Raw genomic sequence first — 26,013 nt, 5'->3', positions numbered from 1 at the left:
CCTGTGAAAATGTGGTTTACAATTATACAAGGCTATTGTTATTCTACAAAAGAAAAAAGGGATGGATGTGGTACATAACAGTTTAATTTTAAAGTGTACTCTGTACACTTTTAAAATGTAAATTGCTCTCCATACCGATAGCAGCAATTGAACATTTACATTACCAAGGCATTTGTTTACCAAATCAATTGCTAAACTCAAGAAGTTCAATAGCATCAGACACAGTTTGACAAAGAAAGCAATAGGTACAGAGCAAAAGCACAATATATTCCTCTAAACCAGTACTCAGTTAGCCATGCTGAATTAAGTTAGCCTAGATGCAGACTGAGACTCCTCAGTCTGATGAGCAGGAAAGCAAATTTTCAATGAAGACACAGAAGAGATCACAGACTACCCTCAAAACTACAGGAAATCAAGTACAGTAAGCAAGCATGGTGTAGCAAGCACTATTTCTTTCCAGTGGCACAGTTACTGAACAGAAAGACTGGAGAATCACAATGAAGACAAACTTTTCCCTTCTTATAGGTTTGATTCATATTATTTGGAAAACGGCTTGTCACAGAACTTTAAAGTTTATTCAGTCTTTGAGTGAGGTAGCGTGTATGACACCTTTGGCAACAAGTGACAATTATGACCTTGTAACAACAATCCTGTGTTACCACATTTTCTCCCTCTTCTTGCATAATACAAGCACTTAGGGAATTCACCCTGCTTCAGTTAATAGGAGCAAGTGAAATAATAAAAGTAAAATTCCATCAGAAAAGAAAATGATAAATAATCAGGGACTGGGAAAGCATTGTCAGCATTGAGCCATCTCAGGCTCTTGCTCAGCATAAACTTTGATCCATTTGGGTAAACCTCTAGTTTTGATTCCTCACTCATTTAACAGGAGAGGAAGAATGACAGAAAATACAGTATTTTATTCCCTTCTCCTCTACCTGTACTGAGAGCAACTAAAAAACCTCCAGGGTTTTCCTGAAAACCAAAAGGAAGTTAGAATCTTTTGGTTTCATTCCACGAGGTTGACTGGGGAGGGGGGGAAGTGTTTTGATACCAGTTATCAGCAATTGTCTCATTGACTGATATGATAAACCAATTCTCATGTCTTTATTCCCCAGGTGCCCCACCTCTGAAATATTGCTGTCCACACAAGGAGGCACTCACTTTTTTCAGTTCAGTGCAAACTGTTTCAGAGATGAGAGATACTCTGTGTTCTTCTGCAAGCTTCTTGCTTCATTGTTCCAGCTTTAAAATAGAGGTCATTCTGACTGAATGTCCCTATTTGTTCTTTTTTTCATGACAAGCATCTCACGAACAGCTTAGAAAAGCCAGTTGTAGGAAGAAAAGCCACGCAGGGAGGAAGGTGCTCCTCTCTAAACTGAGGCTGAATTAACCTCAGTTACTAAATTTCAATGTGCCAACTTACCATCGTATGGATAAGAGTCTTCATGTCCTGGAGAAACCAAGCTAACTAAGCTGAATTATAACCAATGTGCTCAAATACAGGATAAACAAATACTGGGAAATTACCAGCAACTCTCTTTAAAAGCAACAGAAGTGACAGAGTCTCTACCAGGAGTTCTGAGCTTACAACCAGGAGCCCAAGCCAAGCTGTTCATACCACAATGTCCTTCTAAAACAAAAGAAGATCGGTTATCACTTGAGAATAAACCATTGCCCTGGTTTATTTTCCCTCTCCTTCTTCGAGTGATTAAAGGAAGGATTTCAGGGTCAAAACCTAGTATTAGTAGTTCATCCTGTACACTTGCAAGCATAAAAACTGAAGAGAAGCTTTTGACAGTATCAAGTTAATCATCAAAAAGCAAGACCATGATTGAATAAAGTCCTCTAGTCAGACACAGGAAGTACAACAGGTAGTCACTGTCTGAAACAGCTTAATGGCAGTCTAAACTTCTGTTAAATTAATTATGCCATCACTCAAATACACTTAAATCAAAATACTTTAAAAACAGTTTTGCACAGACAATGTGAAAAGAAGCTCTGTTTCTTTAATTCCCTCTCCCCTCCTCATCATTTTACACAGCAGCCAGCCTCTTCTCTCCTTTCTTCCACCCCAACTTTATTCCATCACAGTTCCAATTTTGGAGCAAAATTGCTCCAAATGCAAAAAATCAGTTCTAAGATGTGTAACTTCTCTGCAGACAAGGAGTTGGAGACCCATGTCAAATCCAAACTAATACAAACTTCTGATCTATCAAATACTTCAATGCCAAAATGAGGGTAAAAATACATGACATTTTTTTTTTACACATAAAGCTCCAATTAAATATTCTTAGTGATCTATTTTAATATCCTAAACATTTCACTCCTTAGTTATATATATCACAGCCTTCTGCAGCAAACACTGAGCTGCAATCTGAATACACTTAACTGCCCTCACCCTCTGAACAACAGCAGCCTGTCCTTCTCTCCAGCCCAAGAAAAATAAGTTCATATGTTTGTATCAGTTCCCCTCTTAGTAGCATTTAGGAAGAGTTTCATTACATCACAGCATTTTCATTCACAAATTTCACAAAATCTCTCTTATTTTGAAGGTCACAAAGAAAAACAATACCTCGTATCAGGCTGAAGGTATGAAACAAGGAAAACAAGCAGAAGAAATGGGAGATCACCTCTTTTTCTGTAGAAGGTAGGATAATTTCTTTTCTCTCACATTATATCTCAGAGCACTGTCAAGTTTTTAAAATAACCTATTTAGAAAAATAAAACAAATTCCTGGATCTTCAGTTTCCTCTCCTGTGGGTACAAAGGATTAGAGAGGATTTTTTTATAAGGCATAGGGATACTTTTCATTTATCTTTTCTGCTATTTCTCAAACATATTTCAAATAGTACAGTAAGATAGTACTAGCAGTGTCCAGTACTGTTATGCTGCTTTCAAGATTAGTAGCTTAGTTTTCATGCAGCTAATGACTGAGTCAGTTGGCATTTGCCTGAGCAGCAATGGCAGTGTGCAGCACAAACATAAGTTCTAATTTATGCAATTTACTGCGATGATTTTTCTCCAAGTATCTGAAAATGTTAAAGGTAATGCCAATTATAAAGTAATTAATGTAATCATTGCAAGACTACAGGAAAGTCACTGATTCTAAAGTATTATTGCATGTAGGCGAGACCAGTAACAAGCAGGTTGAACCCTGGATATTCATGCAGTTGTTGCCACAGTAAAAGTTGTTGTTGCACAAGGCTTCTTCCAAGAGACACAAATCTTGCACTAAAAAAAATCAAACCTAGAAAAAGACTGTACTGGAGATCTGCATCCTCTCCCTATTCCCTCCCTTAGTAATTCCTTTACTTTGATGTTGTCAGTATAACATACATAACAAGTGTAAGTCTTTATATTCCTTGCTGACAGACAGGTTAGTTTCTGACTAAAAGATTTGTATTATCACCACTCAACTCTGTGCACTGTGCATGACTTGTGAACATCCAGGTGATTCAATTTCTTCAAGCAAAAATCATCACTACACTTTAACTGAATACACACCTAGAGTAAGTCACAGAAATACCTCAACCATCATAGTTCAGTTTAAAAAAGCTTAACAAACTCAGAGCTCAAATAAACAATTGCAGACACTCTGCATGATGAATCTCAGCCCACAAGGTAAAAATACCTGAACACTAGCTTCTGTAAGACATACAGCAGGCAACTCTTCATCAGCTAAGCACTAGCTCAGTGGCTGCTCAGGGTTGAAAACACAAAATTGAGTTTAACCTATAAAATAGAATTGGTTTTAACAATTAACTGTGAACTGCAAATTGAAAATGCTTTGCCTTAAAGTGATCCCAAAAGGCATTATTCTAAGCTGTCAGTGATGTTATGTGGATATACAACCTTTCTGGCACCACCCTCAAAAGTGTGAAATACATGAAATCCCGAAAAGGTGGTAGAGTCAACTTACTACCTTTAAAATTTATTTATGCACAAAGTATTTACCAAAGACAAAGCAGTGAATAAATTTGGCACAGAAAACAATAATTGTATCACTTTCCATTTTTGTTCTGTATTTCACTTCAAACAAGAGCAACTGCTCTGACAATGTGCAGTATCAATAGAAGACGACACTGAATTTTTTCTTCTATCCCTGTTGAAAAGCTGGCTACTCAGGAATGACATAACAAAACACAGAATGGCTTGGTTTGGAAGGGACCTAAAAGATCATCTACTTTCAATCCCCTGCCATGGGCAGGGACATATTCCACTAGACGAAGTTGCTCAGAGCTCCGTGCAGCCTGGCCTTGAACACTTCCAGGGGAGGCGCATTCACAACTTCTCCGGGCAACCTGTTCCAGAGCTTCATCACCCTCGAGATAAAGAATTTTTTGCTAATCTCTCATCTAAATCTACTCTCTTTCAGTTTAAAGTAATTACCCCTTGTACTATCACTCCAAGCCCTTGTAAAAAGTCTTTTTCCATCCTTCTTGCAGGCTCCCTTCCGGTACTGGAAGATCACAGTTAGTTCACTCCAAAGACTTTTTTTCTCCAGGATGGAAAAAGCTCCACCCCTCATCCTGATGTTCCTCCTCTGGCTCCAGCAGGTCCCTGTCCCTCCTGTGCAGGGACCCCAGCTCTGGATGCTCCAGCTGGGTCTCAGCAGAGCAGAGCAGAGGGGCAGAATCCCCTCCCTCCCCTGCTGCCCACGGGGCTCTGGATGCAGCCCAGGACACACAGCACGAAGACGTTAAGGCCTTTTGAGGAATCTGTAATGGTTATATGCTGTCACACAAAGGGCAAAATATAATGAAGGAAATGGTTTTACCCCCACACACTTTTTCACACCGATTCTTTGACTTTCATGATAGCCAAGATTACTATTTGGTCAAAAGCAGATATTAGCTCTAAAGGCTGTCTGGCTCAGTTAAAAATAGAAACCTAAATTACAGCTTACTACTTTGTTGGTTCATAACCAACCTTTGTTTGCCTGCAATATCATGAACATGCTATCACCAGAAATTCATTCACTTTTGAATGACATCAGACAGGGAGTTTATACTGACAAGCCTATTAGAGCAGACTTAGATAATCTAAGTGATGCAGGGAAGTTATGCTCTTTTTCTGGAGTGTCCAGGTACAGCCAATCTTCTTCTGTCTCATTCTGCATGACTTTGAAGAAAGACACAAGAGGCAAAAAGTGAGAGGTAGAAAGAAAATAAGAAGACCATAGTACACAGCATGTTCCCAAGGATCTCCTATCTTCTCTCCACACTTAAAATTACTGCATTTTTTAAATAATTATGTCATTTCATCCATAAAAGAAACCTGGAAGACAGTAGGCAAGAACAACTTCCTCATTCTTCACAGGTAAATCTAAAGTAATTTCTCTTGTTTAGACCAGCAGTCATCAGAAGTAATGAAAATTCAGGGAGCTATTTGAAACTGACACCAATATAAATATTACCTTTAGACACTCCTGGTTTTTCAAATCCAGGGTTATTTTCTGTTAAGTAGATATATATTTTTACTTGATGAAAAACAAAATGGAGCAGCATTCATATTAATTTTTGTGGCTTCTCATTAACTTTACTTTCCTGGTATCACGGAAGATTGTTTTTCCCATTACCATTTTGCACTACCTGGGGCCAGAAAGCAAGAAGTGCAATTCAGGTCTGTGACCAGAAATATAGGGGGGTCAAGCTGTTCTTTGCTTCTTTAATTTACCAATCCATATTACACAGCAATAAAACTTCACCAGCAGTCATGATTGGGGATTAAAAATTCCTACATTCCTCCTTTCATTCCCTATTCCTGGAAAGGAACCAACTTCTCTTAAACCACTGACCTGTGAAAGACAGAAACACATTCCTGTGTATTCTGCAGCTCTACTTGTATGCAACTCAGGCCTTAGGTCATGTAGGTAATCACTGATTCATCCCTACCAATACTATGCCTGTCTAAATTTTGGTGCAGACTCAGATTCAAGGCCTCAAACATCAGAGAACCAATGCAAAATCTGTATATTTTTGGTGTGAAATAAATCAAATTATTCTACTAAATAAAGGAACTAATTTTGTAATTATGAGATGCCATCTACCCTCTAGATATACTCTTCCTATCCAGCATAGTGTATTAGTTTGTTTTCACAAAAGACATGATCCTGAGTATTACTGCACCAATATCTAAGCTATTTTTACTTCTACAAAAAAAAACCTTGCTGTTGATAACCTGTACTTCACTTTCAGAATAACTAAATAAAACTCTTCAAATAATCTGCTAACAATCACAGAAAATCTAGAAATCCTAAATTTAAACCATGGATTAGAGGGGAGTTATTTTATGCTGAAGACAGAATTCACATGGAATGAGAACATTTTATTAAAAATAATGCTGACTGCAAATCTTATCCCAAAACTCCTCAAGAATTCAAGCTTCAGCCTCACTGAACAGCTCTGGTTGGAGAAAAATTGACAGGTACAAAGGATCAATAGTGTCAAAAACATATCCCAGTAGTCATAAGGAGTATTTAACTTTTCAGAAAGGAAGTCAGATGGGTGGCTCCTATGGTGTTTTGATTGAGATGCTCTCATTTTGCATAATCTTTTCTTACAGAATTTTAAAAAGCCTGGCAGAAGGAAAGGCACACACCACTGGAAAATATCTGCTTAAAAAGATTCAGAAAGCAAATAGGCAGAAATCCAGCAAAATTAGTACCATTCAGTCCACATGCTTGTTCCTTTTCCATCGGGATAGCTCGTCTTCTCCTTAAAGCATTTTGAAGGTTATTTGCACCATAAATAATATGAGGATGGGATGTTCCCTCCTTGTGTGGATGCTTTTTAATGGGTTCAATGAAGTAATCCCCATGGGGCAGATGGAAATATCCAGTCTGAAAATAAACACAAAAGGGTTAATCTCTTCTGTTCAGTACTAGAAGTCAAAAATATACTCTTCATACCACCAATCCCAAGCTTTTCTCATATGCCAGTGATTACACTGGAGAAATATGAACACAACAGGTTTTCAGTATTTATTTTGCTGCATACATCTAGGCTGTTTCATACCTCACAGCCATTACAACCCAATGGGAAACAGAAAAAATATCTCCTTCCTAATAACCTGAAACTGAGGCAAAGACTCTCATATTTTTACAAAGCCACTAAAAGGTCAAAAGTTGATTTGCCAAACATGATGCATGAGGAAGAGCTGCATCTTGTTCTTCTGGTGTTTTGCATCCATTCCCCAGAGATCAAGTCCAGAATAGAAGCTGTTTCATAAGCGCAAATCGAAATTCTGCTCCCAGCTGCAGTCCCACAATCAATTACCTAACTCATCAGACGGGCTGGACCGTGTTTGACTCAGACTATAAACCCTCACTGGAGCCCAGGCCAACACTACAATGGAAGAAATAAGTTTTTTTGTGAATTAGCAAGCCATTAAGAACATCCAGTAGATCAGCTAGCAAAGGCTGCAACACTTCATATGCTGAAATTTTTGTATCAGCCTCCCTGCTTTGCCTAAGCGACAGGGCCCTTGATACCCATCTGGGCTGTACAGGCTCCTTTTACTGGATCACTCGGCCATGATCCAGGACACACTTCCAACCAGGCATGGCCTTGGCCCACTTGTGTCAGCATTTCGGCAGGAACTGCAAACACTGCAAAACCACTGTATCGCCCTTCCACATCAAGATATATGGAGCAGTATTAAATCTAAAAGCAAAGGATGTACTGACAACCCAGACCACATTGAGGATGTGACAGGAGGCTAGGGTAATCCAGTCTCACGGCTTTGTTTCCTCTTCACTTTCTTGCTGTGGTCAGTGCACCCCTCTTAGGCTGTTCTGGAAGAGGGAAAAAAATCCAGTAACACTATTCCTGCAGCTGCTGTATTCAAACACAGAATGACAGACAAATTTTTACATCTTTTTAAATACTCCAAAGCCTTAGGGTTTCTCTGGATGGCTGGGAAAGTCAGCATGAGGCTAAGGACATGTGAATGAAAGAAAGCCACTCCTATAAAACTATAAAATAACCATGGGCTCTACTTACAATGAGACAAGGGGCAGCTCAGTGAGATACCTTCTACCTCCACACTGATTGCCACAGGCCCAATACATCCCACAGCAAACTTGTACAAATAAATAACTGTGACTGTCATTTTGCAGTTTACCCAACAGTTCTGAAGATCAGAAATGTTTTCTTTCCAATGCAAGACAAAGTTTTAAAGCCAGAGGTTAGAGTTGGTTTGAAGCTGTGTTTATATCCCTAAAGCATCAAAGGTTCAGGACTCATAGTCACATGTGTTTGTTCATCTGCGATAAGAGCTACTACCTGTATGGGTTTTGTTTTATTATTGAGAAAAAAGAGACTGAGACTCCTGATTACTAAACAACATACAAAAGATGTTTATGTTTCTCTTTAAATCATAAATCAAGGTGTATGACCAGAATCACACTACAGAAGCAGCAGTTTTATCCATGTTCACATTGGACAAAACTGTTAGGAAGGGTGAATCCATATAGCAAGAATGCATCTACAGTGGTCAGACCATGAAATCTGTGATCTGGATTTCCTCATCCTGCTCAGGGAATCAATGCACCCTCACAAATCCTTGCCCATTCCTTTTCATTCCACAGGATTCAATCTTGGCTGGATATTTGTGATTTGTGACTGGATTATTTGATCATTTTGTGGGGTTTTAAGCCAGTTGGGACCAGGAAGAACTAGCCATCTTCACTTGCAGACCCTGATTTTTTAAAGCAAGTGTCAATAGTCACTGGATTATTGTGTCGAAGTCTATCTGCAACAAAAAAGGCCAGACAATCCTATAAAGGGTGAAGCAATCCTCTCAGTGGTAAACTCAAGCTCTCTCATCAATGCTTGCATGTTAAAATTCAGCTGTCTATCCAAGCTGTATGGAGCAGGGAAAAGAGCAAAACTTCATTATATGAATGTGACTGTAAAAGCCCATTTCCAGCATACAGGGGCTCTCCAAAAGCTTCCAGAGACTTCCAGCACTTACTGAACTCTTGTTTTGCATTTGCACTTTCACCCTGCACAGGCTATCCAAGAAATTAAATGCTGACACTAACTGAGACCAAAGAAAAAAAAAAAGACCAATCTTCACATTAAACTTTCTTCAAAGCACTGAGGATTGGCAAAATTCCCTTTGCTGATTAAATACATCTTTAGTTTTGCTCTTCATAACTTTTCTGACTCACAAATATAACAGCAAGAATTTTTCATTTAAAGTTCAAGAGATTTCAAGCTATGCAAGTACAATATAATTTTTTTCTGAGGAGTTTGTAGCTTCACCTGCTTTTGACTGCATTCACACAGCTTCAAAATACACAAAAGAGGGCAGTTATGAGAGCCTCATCAGAAAAAAGCCATTCATATTTACATTTATGAAAGGGTTTAGTTATCACCACAGAAAAAAATGACTGCAGAGAAGTTTTCCACGTTTGAACTTCCTTATGAAAAGCTACTATGTAATACAGCAACAGAAATGGTCAGAAAATAGGGGTGGGTAGTGTGTGTTTGTTTGGGGGGGTATGTGTTTCTCTCAAAGCCTACAGGTGAAAATCTACAAATCTATCACAGTAGTTTTTGTAAACTGTTGTTCTCCCCTCTTTCAAATATCACTCTTTGCCCTCAGATTCTGACATGCTGTGGCTCCAAATGTTTACCATACTGTATTTGGGAGTGCTGCTACATCATTTAATGGGATTTTTAATTCATGTGCCTCATTATTTTGACACAAACAGCTCCCTGAATACATCACATCTCCTACATTGCGTGTCACTCGCCAAAAGGATAATGATGATCCTAGGACACCTCTGACTTAAAGTTTTCAACCAACTGTTTTGATTTCACTAGAATCTACATTTTCCAGTGGAAAGCACATATTTTTCACATATTTCTTTTGGTCAAAACCTTGGGGATTTATCAAAATACATTTTCTGGCATATTTTTTTCCAATCAGTTCCATGTGGGAAGCTGAAGCTGAGTCCTGTGGGAAAGGAAAGAGCAGCTTTACCCTTGGCTATGGTTTTGAAATTCTAATACTACCCCAGACATGAGAGCCTGGAATTAGTGGGTGTCAGTATAAAAAGGGAGGGAAAAACTACAATCTGCGGTCTACAGTTACAATAACTGAATCTGTTGATAATAATGAAAAAAAAAATCTGTAGTGAGAACAGTGAGTAACTCCTTGAAACCATACAATATTTCTGACAACAAATTTCATACAATATTTTTGAAAACAGGACAGTGACAGAATCTGAAAACACAGTGAGTTTTAGAAGCAACATGAAACAAAAAGAAGAGGGCAAGATCCTGGTTTTACCTTTAGGTACTTTGTTCCAGATGTTTATTATAACTGTAATACACGGTAAGAGAAATTAGGTTTGAATACAAGAATTAAAGAAAAAATTGTGGCATATGAAACATGCATTACCAGAGAACTGCAGCTGCAAATAATCTAAACTGAGCTGGTGAAGTAAACGATCTGTTAGCGTTACACACTCTAAATTTATTTTAGCTAATCACTTAGTTCCTTTCTGTATGTCCCTTTTTTCCCCAGGGATCTTCCTTTTTGAATTTCTCATCTGTTCCTATTTCAGCCAAAAGAAAAACCTAGCATCCAGATGAGATTTTTCACTACATCCTCAGACAGAGCTAGAAAAAAAAAATGCACCTGCCATGATGTCACTCAGAACAGAAAGAGGCTGGGGTTTTTAGGTACTGAGTAATTTGATCAGACTTTTATGAACACAACCCACAGAAGAGGAGAGCACTCTAACTCTTACACACTTGTACAGAAAAAAACTATGCTTTTAGCATGACTTAGTGAAGAAGGTGTTGTGATGGTGAAGCCTTGTGGTTTAACACAGCTTTATTAAAAAGGTCTGAAATTAAAATAGTTTATTTTTAGGACAAAGTAAGTAGAAGAACAGAATACTATCATTCCATGAGATTTTACTTTCTTTTGTCACACTTGCTATAATATTTTAGGAACTGCCAGAAAACTGGCCAGAGGTGCAGAGTTAAGCCCTAAACAATGTGGACGCAGAAAGTTCAGATACAGAGGGCAGGGAGGAAAACAGTCAAATTTATAGCAAGATGGACTTTTTTAGAGGAAAATAAGGTATCTGGCGAGGAAGGATTTTCTGACATCCTCCAATTCCCAGGTTCCTAAGGGACAGACATCAGTTCAGGATACTTCAGAGAGATGGGTCTTTCTGGCTAGGGTCATATCCCTCAGCAAAGGAGAGAAATCAAGTCTCTAGTGCCATGCCTATCAGTTACCATACAACTACTTAAAATACACAATCACTCAGCTGAGAGTCTTGGCAGAGAATCAATACTCCGGGTTATAGCACCAGCTTGATGGTGACCACACTCAACTTCATTTCTTTTTTTCACACTTCCTGGATGTAAGTTATCTAGGATAAGTCTTAAGAAGCTAAGGCATTAAAAACCCCCAGCTTTTGTAAAAACATGTAAGAGAAGCAAACAGTTCAAAATATGTCTTCATTTGTCCCTCTGCTGTGCCACAGATACAGTTCATTAAATAATTTTGAACTGTGTGTCACTTCTGTGGACCTTGAGCTCAATGCAAGCTTTGCATCTCACACAGAATCTGAAACAGCCTAGGTACACTAATTTCTACTGAAGGAAATTCTCTGTGAAATTAATCTTCTGTAGGGACTGCAGCATGCTCACTTGAAAATGTACAACTTGGAACACACCATTTTAAAAGACATCTTTGTTCATGCTTCATTCAGATCCTGGCATCCTCCACTACCATCTTTACTGTCCATCCTAAAAACATCCATATTTCTTGTGTTTTGTGACTTTCCTTAAGAATAAACAGTCCACTTGTGAGTTCCCTGTTGCTGCAGCTTTCTACAATATTTGCACTGTAGAAATATCACATCTCCTTTTCTCACTGCAGGAGATCCACAAATGATGATAATTGCCTGGCCATGAAGTTTCTTTGAGCCTTGTTAGGTAGCATCTCTGCAGCTTTGAAATCCAGCAGTTCATGAAGAACATGAAGCTCCTGTCTCTGTAACTGTGCCCAGCAGCAGTCACTTCATGTTGTCCAGCTCCTTTCCACATTCTCACTATACTTTTTGAAGTCCCATTGGATCCACACAAGCCAAAACTGTCCTTCTTTGCTACACTTAAAGCTCAGACTATTAAATTCCAACAGAGTAGAACTTTTTTGCCCACTAGAGTACTAGCAACAGGACATTTTTATGGTCTTGAAATAGAGCAAAGATAGTATTTAATAAATTTTACTCAGCTCTCAATGCTGGTTATAGTAAGCTGAAACAAGGTGTGTTTGCCAAACGCTGAGCATCCAGCAGGTAGATGGCATGGCAATTATTGATTAATAATTCATTAACTCAATCTTCTTCTATTTACCAGTGTGATTCTCACACTGCTGCTGAGACAGACCACCAAGGACTGCCTGAAGTCCAGACTCTGAAGATCTGAGGCTCCTTCTGTCAGTACTGCCTTGTTGCTCAGTTGCTGCTGAGTCCCCTGGGTCTTTGAGGAAGACAAGGTCACAGTTCTTTGGGCTGCCTGGTCTGGTGACACCTCTGGGTGAGGTGACAGCCCACCAGCACAGACCAGGTGCATGGTCCCTCACTAGTGCTCTGAGCCACACAGCAAGTTATATCAGTTGCAGATGTTACCTTGAAAATTAAATATGACCAGATGAGTTTCCTCCTGCAAAAGTCAGCTATGTCACACTGGCACTGCATCAAGCGAGGACTACGAAAAAGTAATAAGGTCTCAAGCTCTACCTCAGGCTGAATATAATAGCAAGCTAAATATAACTCTGAAAATCAATCAGCTTTGCTATCCAGCTCTAAGGATGCTCTTTGGTGAACAATAATGTATCTTTTATGAGATTTTTTTCTATTCCTCATATTTATGCTTTCCCCTTTCCCCTCCTCCCTCGTTTCTATATTGGAAGCTTTAATGGCAACTACTGGGGAAAAAAGTAACAAAAACCCCACTGCTTTACCAAGAGCAAGAGGCTTACTCTGACTTTAGTCCCAGGAGAGTGAGATTATCAAGTTTTTATTTCATTTGGGATCAAAAAACAACTCAGGCAAGTGTTACTGTTCTGAGACAAAACAAAGAGTTTGCCCAATTCCTCCAAAGACAGTTTGGGAGAGTAAGAAAAAACAACAGCTGTTTTCTTCATGGAAAATACTCTTGGAATATCTCACTCTAATTTTTCTAATCAAATTTGTTCAGAAAGCTTATGCTGTACAAACTGGGGATTTTTATCTCATTAATATGAAAACTGCCTTTCATGAAAATGCAAATTAACTACATAAAAATAGTTTGTACTTCTCAGTATTTGAAATCCCCTCCGACACTTTGAATGAGAAGTTTTGAGGCTTTGATTTGAAACCCAATACATTTCCACAGTTTGCAAAACAGGTTACAATTGATGAGTTAAAGCCTACCTAATGCTGAAGAGTAAAGATTTAATACCAGATTGTTAAGAGGTTTTGTGCCTAAGCAGTGCTTTCAATTAAGAATGAAAAGACAGGCAAGAGGATTCACAAAGCAGACATGATCTCTAATCACAAAGACAGAAAGCACTATGGTTGTTTTGGCTTCCTGCTCACTTACATTCTAAAACTAATTTCAAGCCAGTGAGCATGCCAGTGTTAATACCGCGGAGTTCAAACTTTATTAGAGAATAACTAAATGCAAACATTTGATCAAAAGACAAGTGACTTTGTTTCTACTGACAAGTATTGTTTGTATTACTGTGACCTACGGGACCCCCAGTCAACAGCTAGCAAGTAGAGATACAAATGATGACAGATGCCACAACATGTGCAGATTGAAAGAAAGCACAATTATCCCATTTTCCAGTGGATGAAAGTCTGTCAGGAACTTTACTTCTCTCAACAGTAGAGCAAGGGAAGGTCACAGCCAAACTTCTTCCTCCCCACAGAAATTATTTTTCTTGATGAAAAAGAAGTGTGTGAGGAAAATCAACATCAGACTGACCCATCTGTTGATGCTCTTCTCCTCCTTTCACTCTGTTCAGCCCAAAACCAAGAAGTGCTGTTAGAAGCAGACAGTCTATTTTAGGTCTGCACATCATAGGTGTGTTGGGAGAGGAGGATTCTGCCTCTCCTTCCTCCAAACTCAGAAGCTTCACAGCACAGACAAGACAGAGGAATGAATTTCAGCATGCCATGGAAGGGTCATGCCATCACTTATCATCAGTGTCATTTCAAGGTGACTTTAAAGGCAGCCCATAATGATGCCCTTAGCCTCTTCTTTACTTACCACCCATGTTTCCAATGCCTTTCCAGAAGGAGACTTTCCAGTAGCAAAGGAGCAGCACTGTGACATGGGAGAATCTTCTGATGAATCCATGAGGATTCATGGATTCTGCTCAACAACTGCAGCTTGAAACACACTGCCCTTGTTTCCAGGGCGGTGTGCGCAAGCAGCTGCTCCATTTGCTCTGCACAGCCTTGTGACAGCCTGAGCCATGCTCAAGCTGCAGCTTGTTGTGCTGTCCCTGGGGATGAATGAAGGGGGAGGGAGCTTATCAAAACCAAATACCTTACAAAACAGGAAAATTCAGTCCTGGCTGAGGGCAACTGCACAGGGCAGCTGCAGCAAGTGAGTGACACATTACAGCAAAAAGGTTATTCTGCACCACAAACTAGTCTCTGTTTAGAAAAGGACAGAAAGTCGGAACTGAGATATGGAAGGAGAGGGGAGAAGAAATTAAATGAAACTATAAAAACAAGATTCAAACTGAGATCCAGGATAAAGTGTAGTCTCTAGTGCACAGCTCATGCTCAGCATGTGCCACTCTGGGAACCAGCATGATGGTAACTGGCAATCACAGTGTGATGTGCTAAACTCCTTCTGGCCTGGGATAAAGCACATACCAAACACTTGACTTTCCTGGTTATTTCTGTCAGCCTAAGTATGGAGAACGATTCATGTTTTCATGACTGCATCTGGCATACCACCATGAATGTTTTTACAAATCTAGTATGAATCCCAGCTCCCTCTCATACATACCAAAGCTGGAGGCTGACCTGATTCAGCACTGGATTCAGGTCAGTTTAAAAGCAAGAACCATTTGCATTAACTCTGAATGTAATGTGAATCCTCCTTGAAGCCTGAATTCTGACTGAGACTCATCCCCATTAATATGAGAGGTACAGTGCACGCACTGATATATCATCAAATTTACCTGTGCGCACAAGACACTACAGCTCACAGGCAGAAAATCAACTTCTCTCTCAGAGCTGAAGAGAGATGACCTGTACTGTGAAATACAAGTTGTGCAAAAAGCCCACAGTAAAAGAAAAAGCCTGCAAGACAAATACTCCTTAATCTACTAACAATCAAGTTTCTGCTCAAAACTTGGCAGGACATTCTCAATAGAAACCAAATCAAATTTGATACAAAACCAGTAACTCAGTAAACTACTTAGACAGACTAGCTTAAAAACTCTGGTAATTTCAAGGACTTCTGCTAGGAGAGTGATCTGATGAAATGTCAAGGGTGTCTGAGGTGATGAATACTTTAAAGTGCTTCTGAAGCTGGTGGGAAATCAACAAGTTCAACACTTTCCAGAGAAAGTCTGTGTATAATAAGCACCTAAAAAGGCTGGAAAACAGACAACGTGGGGAAGCAGCAAGTGGCACAGACAATCCAGAGAGCTCCTGCCTCTTTGTTCTAGCAAAAAAGGTAGGCAGCTTCAAAACAAGCTGGGAGGAAACAAACATTTTTTCACCCAGATCAGGAGGTTCACATCCCTCTTATGCTGGGACCCCAGCTCTGGATGCAGTGATCCAGGTGGGTCACACCAGAGCAGAGCAGAGCAGAGCAGAGCAGAGCAGAGCAGAGCAGAGCAGAGCAGAGCAGAGCAGAGGGGCAGAATCCCCTCCCTCCCCTGCTGCCCATGGGCTTCTGGACAAAACAGTTGGGTCCTGGGCCAAACATTTGGTCTCTCCTGTTTAGAAACAAGGATGTCATGTGGCACAGTGTCAAATGCTTTTCTCAAGTCCTGTTAGATGCCACAAAAAACTGGAAATCAGAAATGTTTTAGAGACATACCAGAAATGGCTGGATAAATCTATGTAGGAAAGATTAGCCCCTCATTTTTGAATAGAAAAATACCAGCTGCAGCTCAGAAACAGACTATATGTCAAGGAGATATTCCTACTTTCCTGCCTTCTTTTATGCCTCTTGCCAGGAATCTGCTATTGATCATGATCTCCTTCTGAAAGTCAGTCATACACTCAACAAAGCCAAGGGTCTGAAAAATTAAAGAAAGAAGGAAATCTCAGTCCGCTGCTCAGATGCTGTCACTGCAGGAGCTTTTTTAGTAGAAAAAAAGGCTTTCTTGGTTGAGTGCCTCTTCACTGTTTTTGCAGTCCAAAGGGCTTGTTCCTATTGTACCTTTCATGCTCCAGATTTCTATTTCCTTGAAGCTGAGACATCAGCATGAGATACCCTCCAGGGACGTCAGAGCAGAACATGCATCTACCTCTCTCATGTCAGACTAATCCTTCTTGTCCCAAACTAACCATGGGCAGGCTGGGCTTTTGGGCTGACCTTGTACTCCCATAGGTCCTAGACTCTCATGCAAGCAGCAACCACTTCTTTTAGAAGTGTCCACTGTACAAACCATTCTTGGGAAATACTCTTTTGTCTGCCTGTAAAAAGAAAATATCTTAGTTGTAGAATTCACCCATGAGTTCAGAGGATCAAAGGATATGGTTTCAGTCAAAAAATTATTCATTTAAGATTTCCATTTCACACTGTTTTGGTATGTGTGGGTTTTTTATTTGTAAACTATTTCTGTAAAATAACTATTTTTGATGGTTGAAAAAAATTACTGGTTTTATTTCAAACTGACAGAATTACACCTTCCATCAAATCATTCTTTTATCCGCAAAGAGATTGGTTTCACTGTTTTGGAAATACAACACTTTTTGCAATAAAAGCATTTCATTTTGTCTTAAAAGCAGCAGTCAGCCTTTCATGTTTGAATGCTGTATGCTGTAGCACTGAAAAAAAAAAAAAAAAAAGGCCAAGAGAGAAAAGAATTGAGCTATTTATCAGAGAAAAAACTGCAATAAGACATTCTTTGGAACCAAGCAGGTGAGGAAAATTATTTTGCTATAATAATAAAAGGATTCATTTTCTTTCTGTTAAAGTTCCTTTGCCTTCTTTTGCTCACAGGATGTTAAAGTTTTCTCTCTAAAACCACCATGTTTTGAAATCCTTATGATGCACCTCCCATGAATTCAGAAACCATGAACACCCCTTTAAACATAAAAAAAAGCACAGATGTTCAGCTTTTCTAAGAATTCAGCTCTTTTTTCCCTTAGGACTTTCAATACTTTTTATATGACACTGATACAGTGATATGTAGAGAAACACACAAAAGAGTAAGAAAATATTTTTTGTACAGATACAAGAGATGTTGTCTGCAAATGACACATGTTCCCCAAGACATGCTCATGGTTCTACACAATAAAATGTTTTACTAAAAAAGTTTACATAAACACAAAATGTAAGAAACATCTTCAGCTACTACTCAGTATGACTCTTACTAATTGAGGAATACTAAAAATTCAAAAGCGTGATAACATTGGGAAGAAATAGAAGATTATAAAATATATATTATTTATTATTTATTATTATTAATTATATATTATATATTAATTCATAAGCAGCCGTGACAGAACTCCAATGGACTTAAGAGTTCTTTAAAAGATAGGTATATTTGACTCATAAACCTCTAATAGGCTTTTGTGTAGCCAGAGGACCGTTTACAAACAAATTTATGAAGGAATTCAGGACTTAATCATTGATATTTCACAATTTACCTCTCAAACTTGAACTTAGAAAAACAGTGCATACAATAAGAAATTCATTCTGCTCTCACAATCAGCTGGAGTTGCACAGATAAATACCAGAGTTTAACTAGAGAAATCTTTTAAACTGGGACATGAGACCATGACCTTTTGAAAGAAACATTCTCAAATGAGTTTTTTTTCTACAGGATGATGCCAAATCTTGGATCCTGACAATGCCACTGAAGCATCAGTAATAGAAATGCTATCATTGAAAAACAATGTTTTTGCACAAGGGAAGGGAAAGTCCCCCTTTTCTTTTATTTTTTATTTTTTTGGGGGGGGGTGGGGTGGTTCCTATTCAAAACAATTTTCTCAGGTTGCTGTATTTTTTGTCAGCCTTTTTTATTTCTCTTCTATGACAATGAAAACCAGAAAATAAACAAAGACCTCCCTGGCTCTCAACCTCATTGATTTATTTGCAGCTGGAATGGACCTGACAGCCTACATCACACAACTATATGTGGATTCCAAAGGCAATGAATAATCACCTCTAGGCTCAGATGAAAACGCATTGCTCCTATCCCTTCTATCGTCACTTTAAGATGTTTGAGCATACTCTATTCTCAATACTCAAAACACAGCAGCACTTACAGGTTCCAAATTCAAATTTTGTATGAGGAGACATTCAAGACAGATTCTGCCAGAGCAGAGCCAGAATCACAGAGCTGGTTTAGTGCAACTGGCAGTTAAAAATCACTTTTGGGAGGCTTCTTTCCCCAGTGCTGCTGGCTGTTTTCCAATAGCTACACCACTTAATCCTAGACCAGCATACACTTTCTTTAGCCCTTCCAAAGCCAAAAATAGTTGTTGGGCAGGAGATCTCTGGATTCTGCCTGATTTTCTTCAGTAAACAAGACTCACACTAATCTTTTTACAGTTTCAACAGGTCTGCCCAGTGCTGCTGAGAGGACAACAGCCACCCTCCCACTGTGCCTTCTCAGACACTTCTCAGATACCTCCTCCTTTGCCTCTAGACTTTCCTGTGCACTTACTGCCCAAACTATCCAAAACCCCGTGTCTGGCTTCCTCACATAATGTGATCCCATTAATTTAGCAGTTTTTGATTACGTTTCACTGAGAAGAATTAGAAAAACACATAAAAATAAGATGCTTTTATCTTTGGTCTTCCTAGTTTTCAGTCTTTTCTGATGGCTTTTTCCATAGTTCAAGTCTCAGACTTTAATGAGGCTCCAGGGAAACTGTTGGGATTTGATTGTCAAATGTTCTCAAACAATAATCTTGCTAATTCAGGAAGACTGTAACACAGCTGCAGAAGTGAAAGATTAGTTCTAGCTCCAGCATTTGAAAACATGCTCAGCTCGCAGCCACAGCAAGGTGTAGTGGAGAAAGCAGACAAATGAGCAAAAGATACAGTTAAACACACACACACATTAAAATCAAAAACACACAAAATGCTGGAAGTACAACAGGCATCTCAGTAGGATCCCTACAATTACAGATGATTTGAGCAACTGTGTTGCATTTGAGCAACGGAGCAACTAGCTACACTAGAAAAGACCTCAGCATAATCAATCCTCAACCTGCAATAAACCTTCTGACCTTTGCTTCATTCTACTGGCAACACATAAACACAAGTAAGTTGGTTGAACTGAATTTGCGGTCCTTCAGATGGAAAATATGTATATATAGTAGCCCTTTTCAAACTGTAGAGAAATTATTTTCCTCTACTGCCATAGATCTTTTAGAAATATCACACTCCTGCTTGCATGTGTACCTGTATATGAAAAAGGGACAGAGAGGATCAGCCAGTATCACTGATCCACTAATACAGATTCTTCAGACATAAGGAATCCACATGGATTTTTGGACAACAGAGTGAAACCCACAACCCCAAATTACCTGTAAGCACTAACAGTCAACAAACAAAAGATGCTAACACTAACATTAGTGACACTAATACCCAATAGCACAGTCTCCTTGGTGACACACACCATCCGCACATTTTAGGGCCACTCACAGGACTGCCACATTTGCAATGGCTTTCTGAACTGAAAGGCCCAACAAACTCTCAGAATCAAACAGAAAACTTAATTCCTTTTGCTGAGAGGAAAAGTTAGAATAGCAAAATATATGTCTAACATAACATCTTCCAAAGAAAAACATCCCTTTTCAGTCTGCACTCCTCCTACTCCCTTTTATTCTACACTCACAGTCTCACAGCAGTTTTTGGTGATATTTACACAGAACCTACCACAATGCCTGTGACTCAGGCACACAGCACTACTGCCATATGAATTATTATGCTTTTTAACAGTAACAGTAAAAATGAGTAATACCCCACATGAGGAAGGTTTATTTAATCATTTGGGTTCCCTATAGAGATATAGCTTGAAAAACAATCCAACAAACAATACCATGTACACTCATTTGCCAAAATAGGATGCATATGTGGGTTTAGAGACCTCCCTATGAGTCTCAGAAACAAAAAAAACCCATGTTACAGCCAAAGCTACAAGATGTTATGGACCACATTTTACCTCTTGAGGAATCCAGCAAACTCTCTGTGTGGTAGCCAAGGAAGAGTTCATCAGAAAAACATGCCTCCTATGACTCTATGACTGGCCACCAATTAAGTTCTTGGGTTGTTTTTTTAAATGCCTGCCAGAGTCCAGGATCTGTTATACATATACAGGTACACAATATTGAGAGGCATCAGAAGCACATCAGAAAGCCAGTCTACAAATGAGACAATTTTCTGTGTATTAAAGTTTGTCCGCCTGTACTTCCACAGATACACTGATCGAGGTCACTTCTGGCCCTCCAGAACAGCAATCTATTCCAAATAATCTCCTCCCAAACTGTAACAAAGTCTGGGGTAAATCTTTTCATTCTTATTTTTCAACATTTACTTCTTTTCAAAAACAGTATCATATTTATTCCCAGAAACATTTAACAATCCTTGTGCTGCAAACAAAACACAATCTTTTCCTGGATAATTAACACCAGGCATCCCTGCAAGGAGTGAAAGAATAAGAGTTTCATCACAGTCCCCTCTTCCAAGAGGGCTTCCAAGGGGACTTCTAATAGGAAAGCCCATTAACTGATTTCTAATAGGAAATCCAAGACAGAAAAAGAATCTGCAAGCAGGATACTGAAATGCACGTAAGAAGTACATTTGGATTAATTCCTATTAGATTTCTATCCAAGTTCCGACCTATCCACTTAGATCACAGCATCCTTCTACCAAAAGCTGGAATTTCAAAAACACATCCATTTAATAAATGGCACTTTTTGTAATTCACCATCAAAGAAGAACATAGTTTTACAACATTTGGAAGAGCACACAGAAATTTATTATGTTCAGAGGTCCTGCTGAAAAATACCCACAGTATTTTTACTCTGTGTCCAGGTGTGTACGCTTGTGACTGCCTCCTCATGGCATAATTATCCTTCTGACAGCCCTTTCACCTGCACTGGATGTCTTGTCTGTCCATCTGGACACGACTAACCAAGTGTTTGGGGAAGTCAGTGATATTGCCATCATGTTTTGTTTTCATGGGTTATAGGCAGGAATCAAGTACCAAAGTTTGTGCTTCTGCTCAATTCACTTTGAAGATTGCTGTGGCAGAATTCTACTTGTGTCTGCCATCCAAGAACTACTTGAAAACCATCTACTGAGCTAAATCTCAATTGTGCATTTTGGAAGGAAAAGGACTGATTCTGAGGGCTGATAGCCTGATGTGATGAAGTTGTGAAAGCTTTCACAAAAAAAGAAGAAGAGTTGTAGGCATCAGAGTGATTTAAGGTACTCTTCAGGCAGTTCACCTCATGACAAGTGTCTGACGGTGGAGATCTGGACTCTGGTGGGATGGACTTTGTGACAGAGGCTCTGTTGTTCTGTCCAAGCAGATATTCCAGGCACCCTTTTATCTCTGGTGTATTTCCCAAATGCTTCTGGGATCATTGCTCTATGTGGGATTTCAGACTGAATTGCTGTGGGGTGGTAAACAGTGAGTCAAGCTGGAGATAAGCCAGAAACTTTCCAACTTTCTGAAATAGTAATGTTTAAATTGTGTGGGTGCAAGAAATAACCTTAAAGTCTTCCTTCCTTCACGCTTACTTTGCTTCTTCTAACACTGAAGGTTGCTGAATGTTACGGCAGGCTTAGCAGAACTCAGGCCTTTCCTCACTGAGACACCAAAGCATCTTTGAAAATTCAGAGACTGGAAGGGATATGAATAGTCAAGCCCACCGAGAGGGCTGGGGAGCAGAACAAGCTACTACACTCTAGTACACATGAGCTCATGTGAAGTTCTGCTGCCGGTTCCCAGAAGAAAACCCAGTGAGGGTATTGCAACCTGGAGTGAACAAAGCCCATGGTTTCCATATAATTGTGTGGCACTGAGGGACAGCAGAATGTTTTGTCAGGAAGGTCTTTTGAAAAAGGTGTTTTTCTGACCTTTTGAGAAACCACTGATCCTCACAAGCAGAATGTCCTCAAACTTTCAAATTTGAGAGCATGATTTAAGAGACAGACTAAGACCCAGTGATGACTCCAGACTAAACAATTTAGCTTGATAGAAAAAGTTCCCTCAAGATTTTTTTTTTTTGTTTTTAATAATGGATTCAGTCAATAGCCAGGAGGAAAAATAGTTTCAAAACCTCTCATGGTAGTTCAATGCACCAAAACCCGACTTGTGCTTGCACCTATGGGAAGTACTAAATCACCAAGGTTCAAGAAATGGACTGCCTTTTTCTTCTAGAACTAGAAAGAAAGAGCTTTCCTCACCAGACAATGACTGCCTGTGGGCAGTTCAGTTAAAGATCTCTAATCTTCTGGCATTGACTAGTCATGTTCGCCCATCCCTTTTCTTCACTGACAAATCCTTTGTTACCATCATGATCAGAAGCACCTGCTGTCTGAGGTAAAGATATTAATTTCTTTTAATCTGCAACACACAGAATGCAATTCTGGAAGTGCCTTTTTTTTATTCTGACTTATACAAGTCTAACTTGCATTCTGATGCAATACATGTGATAATGAATACCAGACAGAGTTAAAATAAATCAATTGCTCTTATGCAACATTATCAAGCTTCCAGCAGTGGCATGAAACAAAAATGAGTTCAAAAACACCATGGGAAGTCACTATGTGTAGCACTACAGCAGGAGAAGGAAATATATTCCCTGGCTGCAGCTGGCCACCAGCTCAAATCCTGACCAAACACACTTAAGCAGTTATTGTGCAATAATGACCTTGTTTATGCTCTGATTCTTTTCTAAGCTATGCTATACAGTAAATTGAGGGAGTTCACTGTAACTCTTGTTGAGTAAATTCACATCAGTGGGAACTGGACTCTGGTGAATGGACTCATGACTACACTCTGAGGGTCAGTGATCCCAAGCTGAGACACAAGTCAGAAGTGTAAGTTTGAAAGGGAAGAGAGATTACTGGTTGTGAAAGGAAAGGAACGCATGTCACCATCAGCCCATATTACGCAGCAAGGTGACTGCAAAGTCTTCAGCAGAAGCTCTTATGCAACTCAGAAGATGCTCTACAGCAGAACCAAGGAGCACTACTGATTTTGTGGCTATGTGCTAGATGATTACAGAACAACTATCAACTATCAAACTATTGCTTTAATCATGTAAACCAATGTCCTGCATTAGAAAAGAGGCCACATGATGACTATTTTTAGGAAGGCTTTTTGTTGTCGATTTTATCCCTTCGGATTCTCTCCCTGTCCCTGCAGTGTCCTGTCTCTGGCAGAGCTGGTAAAAATTAATCCTAGATGTTAAATTTATTCTTACAAGTTAAAACACACAAAAAAATAATTACTGTCCTAATACTGAGCTGACTGGGGCCATTCAGCTCCACCCATAATTTAGTATTTTTTAGTATTTTAGTATTGACCTTGGTCAATATCAAACTCTAGATGTGCCACTCTGTAAATATATACCCTTAAGCTTGTGCCCTCAGAATCTCTTTCACCATCACTGAAGAACAGGCAAATTAATCTGGTCTGAACTATCAGTCTTAGGATGAGTTAAACTGCACACAAACAAGTGCCCTGCAAGTGTCCTCTTCACTGATCCTGTAGGTCTGGAGAAGCTGAGAAGGGGACAGAGTCATATTCCACCCAATACATCTCATTTACAGTGACCTGGGATACCATTGCAGTATTCTGTGTTCCACTGCAGCCTTCTCTCTGCCACACTGGTGAATACCACCTCTACTCAGCTGTAAAAACCTGAGTATTGCCAAGTGTGTATTGCTGTGTGAAGTTCAGACACTGGGGAACAACATCTTCATTTAACTTATGTAAAATTTGTCAAGTGTACATAACACTGCAGCCCTACAAGCAGTAGTGAGAATATATTGTATAGAGATGTTCTAATCACCACATGAGGAATGGATGCACATTCTGGAATATGTTTAATTTCTAAATTATGATCATTTGCAGTAACTCCTCAGATATCAAACTAATTTAAAACCATAAAAGACATTTAAAACACTTAAAACCATAAAGCCCTGGAAGCAAAATATAGAAAGTATTTAATTGAGGAAAAACATATCTAATATTCTCATTAATTTATGTAACTGAATGTCTTTGTGGATTTTTTTTCTTCACAGCTTTCTGATATTTTCTGCTTTTAATCTAAATTTTATGAATTTATTATTTTCATTTATTTCCTTTTGTTGACCACTTCATAATACTGAAGTTAGAGTAGTAATACCAGTGAATAAAATACTGGACCAGACAGTTCACCCTTTTTGTGGTTCTTAGGCCTCTGTGTAAATTTTTGCTGCTGTGAATAACGCTACTCAAAGAATACTACCTCCCTGTATGTATTTACCCCTACACCACACAAAGCAGTCCTGTAAGACATTTAATTCTATTCCATTCCAATACAGCTGAATTACAGTGTACATTTTCATCAGCCAATTGTACCTATAATGAAATAAAAACAAAACAAAGCAGTTTTTTTTTTTTTAAATGACACTGCATAAACACTATAAACAATGTAATTTAATCTGTATTAACTAATTCATATGCTTATTATATGTGCCCTCTTGGTACAGTTTAGAGCACATAGTGCTACGTATACTATGTCAATTCTCAAAGCATAAGGTATGGGACCCCATAAAGCACATAAAGTCAGGAAACTTCAGACTATTCAGTTCCTTAAAGCTAGATTCTTAACATAAGAGATGTGCAAGACTATGGAAGCACAGTCAGAGTCAGTATGAATCTTCCATTTGTCTGAGATTGCTGGAAGACTGAAATATGAAATCTGAGATCTGTCTGCTTCTGTTTTCCAACACTGTTATCTCAGGTGCCAAGAAGAATACAATACCTGTACAAAAGCAGACCTTCTTCAAAGACTGCACAGGTGAAGGGGAATTCAGTCACAGAGAACTCTGCCAGTGCTTTTCAGTGCAAGGACAGCCTGTGCTTGGAACAAGGTTTAAAGAGTACAGTCTTGTCAACTGGGTGCAGGACAATTCCATTAAAAAGGGGAGGCAATCCTTAGTGTCATGTGAGTGGAAAACACAAACACATTCTTCGTGCAAAGTGTAACAGCAATAAAGCTGTTATGTACTATGCGGTGCGGCAGGTAAAAATCATTCTTCTCTCATATTCTGGCTTCTGCAGTGCTACAAAAATACTTTGGACTTAAACACCATTTCCTCAAAACCTTCTTTGCAGATTCTTATTGTCCTGCAGAATCCTTTCCTAGACAGTTGCAACAGCAGCCAGAACCTAATGTTTGTTTATCCCTTTCAAACCCTCTTCCCTCGCTCCTTGCTAAGGCTCTCTACCAGCTTTCCAGTAATTGCAAACTGGAGTCAGCAAAGGGCAGCTAAACTGGGATTAATGCAGTGTCCCACACAGCCCATGCTTGCCTTGGATTTCTGGCTGTTCCTGGAGCAAAAATTAGAAAAATTTAGATTAGACAAATGGGGTCTTTCCTAGCTATTTAGGAACTCTAATTGGTTTTAAAACAGCAATATGGGTAAAACTGTACACAGTCTTAGTGACAAGGTCTTCACCGCCAGTTACATGCCACAGACTTTTCAGGGTACTTAAATCTTCCCCTTAATTCAGTAATACCATTAGTCAGAATTAAAAGCTTTCACCTGAGAA

At 39.1% G+C, this 26,013-nt stretch overlaps 1 protein-coding gene across 1 annotated transcript in view; it reads right to left on the bottom strand.

Moving 5' to 3' along the window:
- ADAMTS12 (ADAM metallopeptidase with thrombospondin type 1 motif 12) overlaps window positions 1-26,013 on the bottom strand; it is a 161,466-nt gene that overhangs the window by 93,402 nt on the left and 42,051 nt on the right. The window contains exon 3 of the mRNA XM_088054251.1: window positions 6,670-6,844. Within this exon, the coding sequence (XP_087910377.1) occupies window positions 6,670-6,844 (175 nt within the window). The remainder of the gene's footprint in view (window positions 1-6,669; window positions 6,845-26,013) is intronic.

The sequence above is a fragment of the Pseudopodoces humilis genome, chromosome 4 (genome assembly GCF_049639895.1).
Source record: "Pseudopodoces humilis isolate 2021_Gansu_Grassland_sample_001 chromosome 4, ASM4963989v1, whole genome shotgun sequence".
In the NCBI taxonomy this organism is placed as follows: Eukaryota; Metazoa; Chordata; class Aves; order Passeriformes; family Paridae; genus Pseudopodoces; species Pseudopodoces humilis.
Note: the sequence above shows the minus strand (reverse complement) of the source record. Positions and strands in the feature narration are given on the sequence as shown.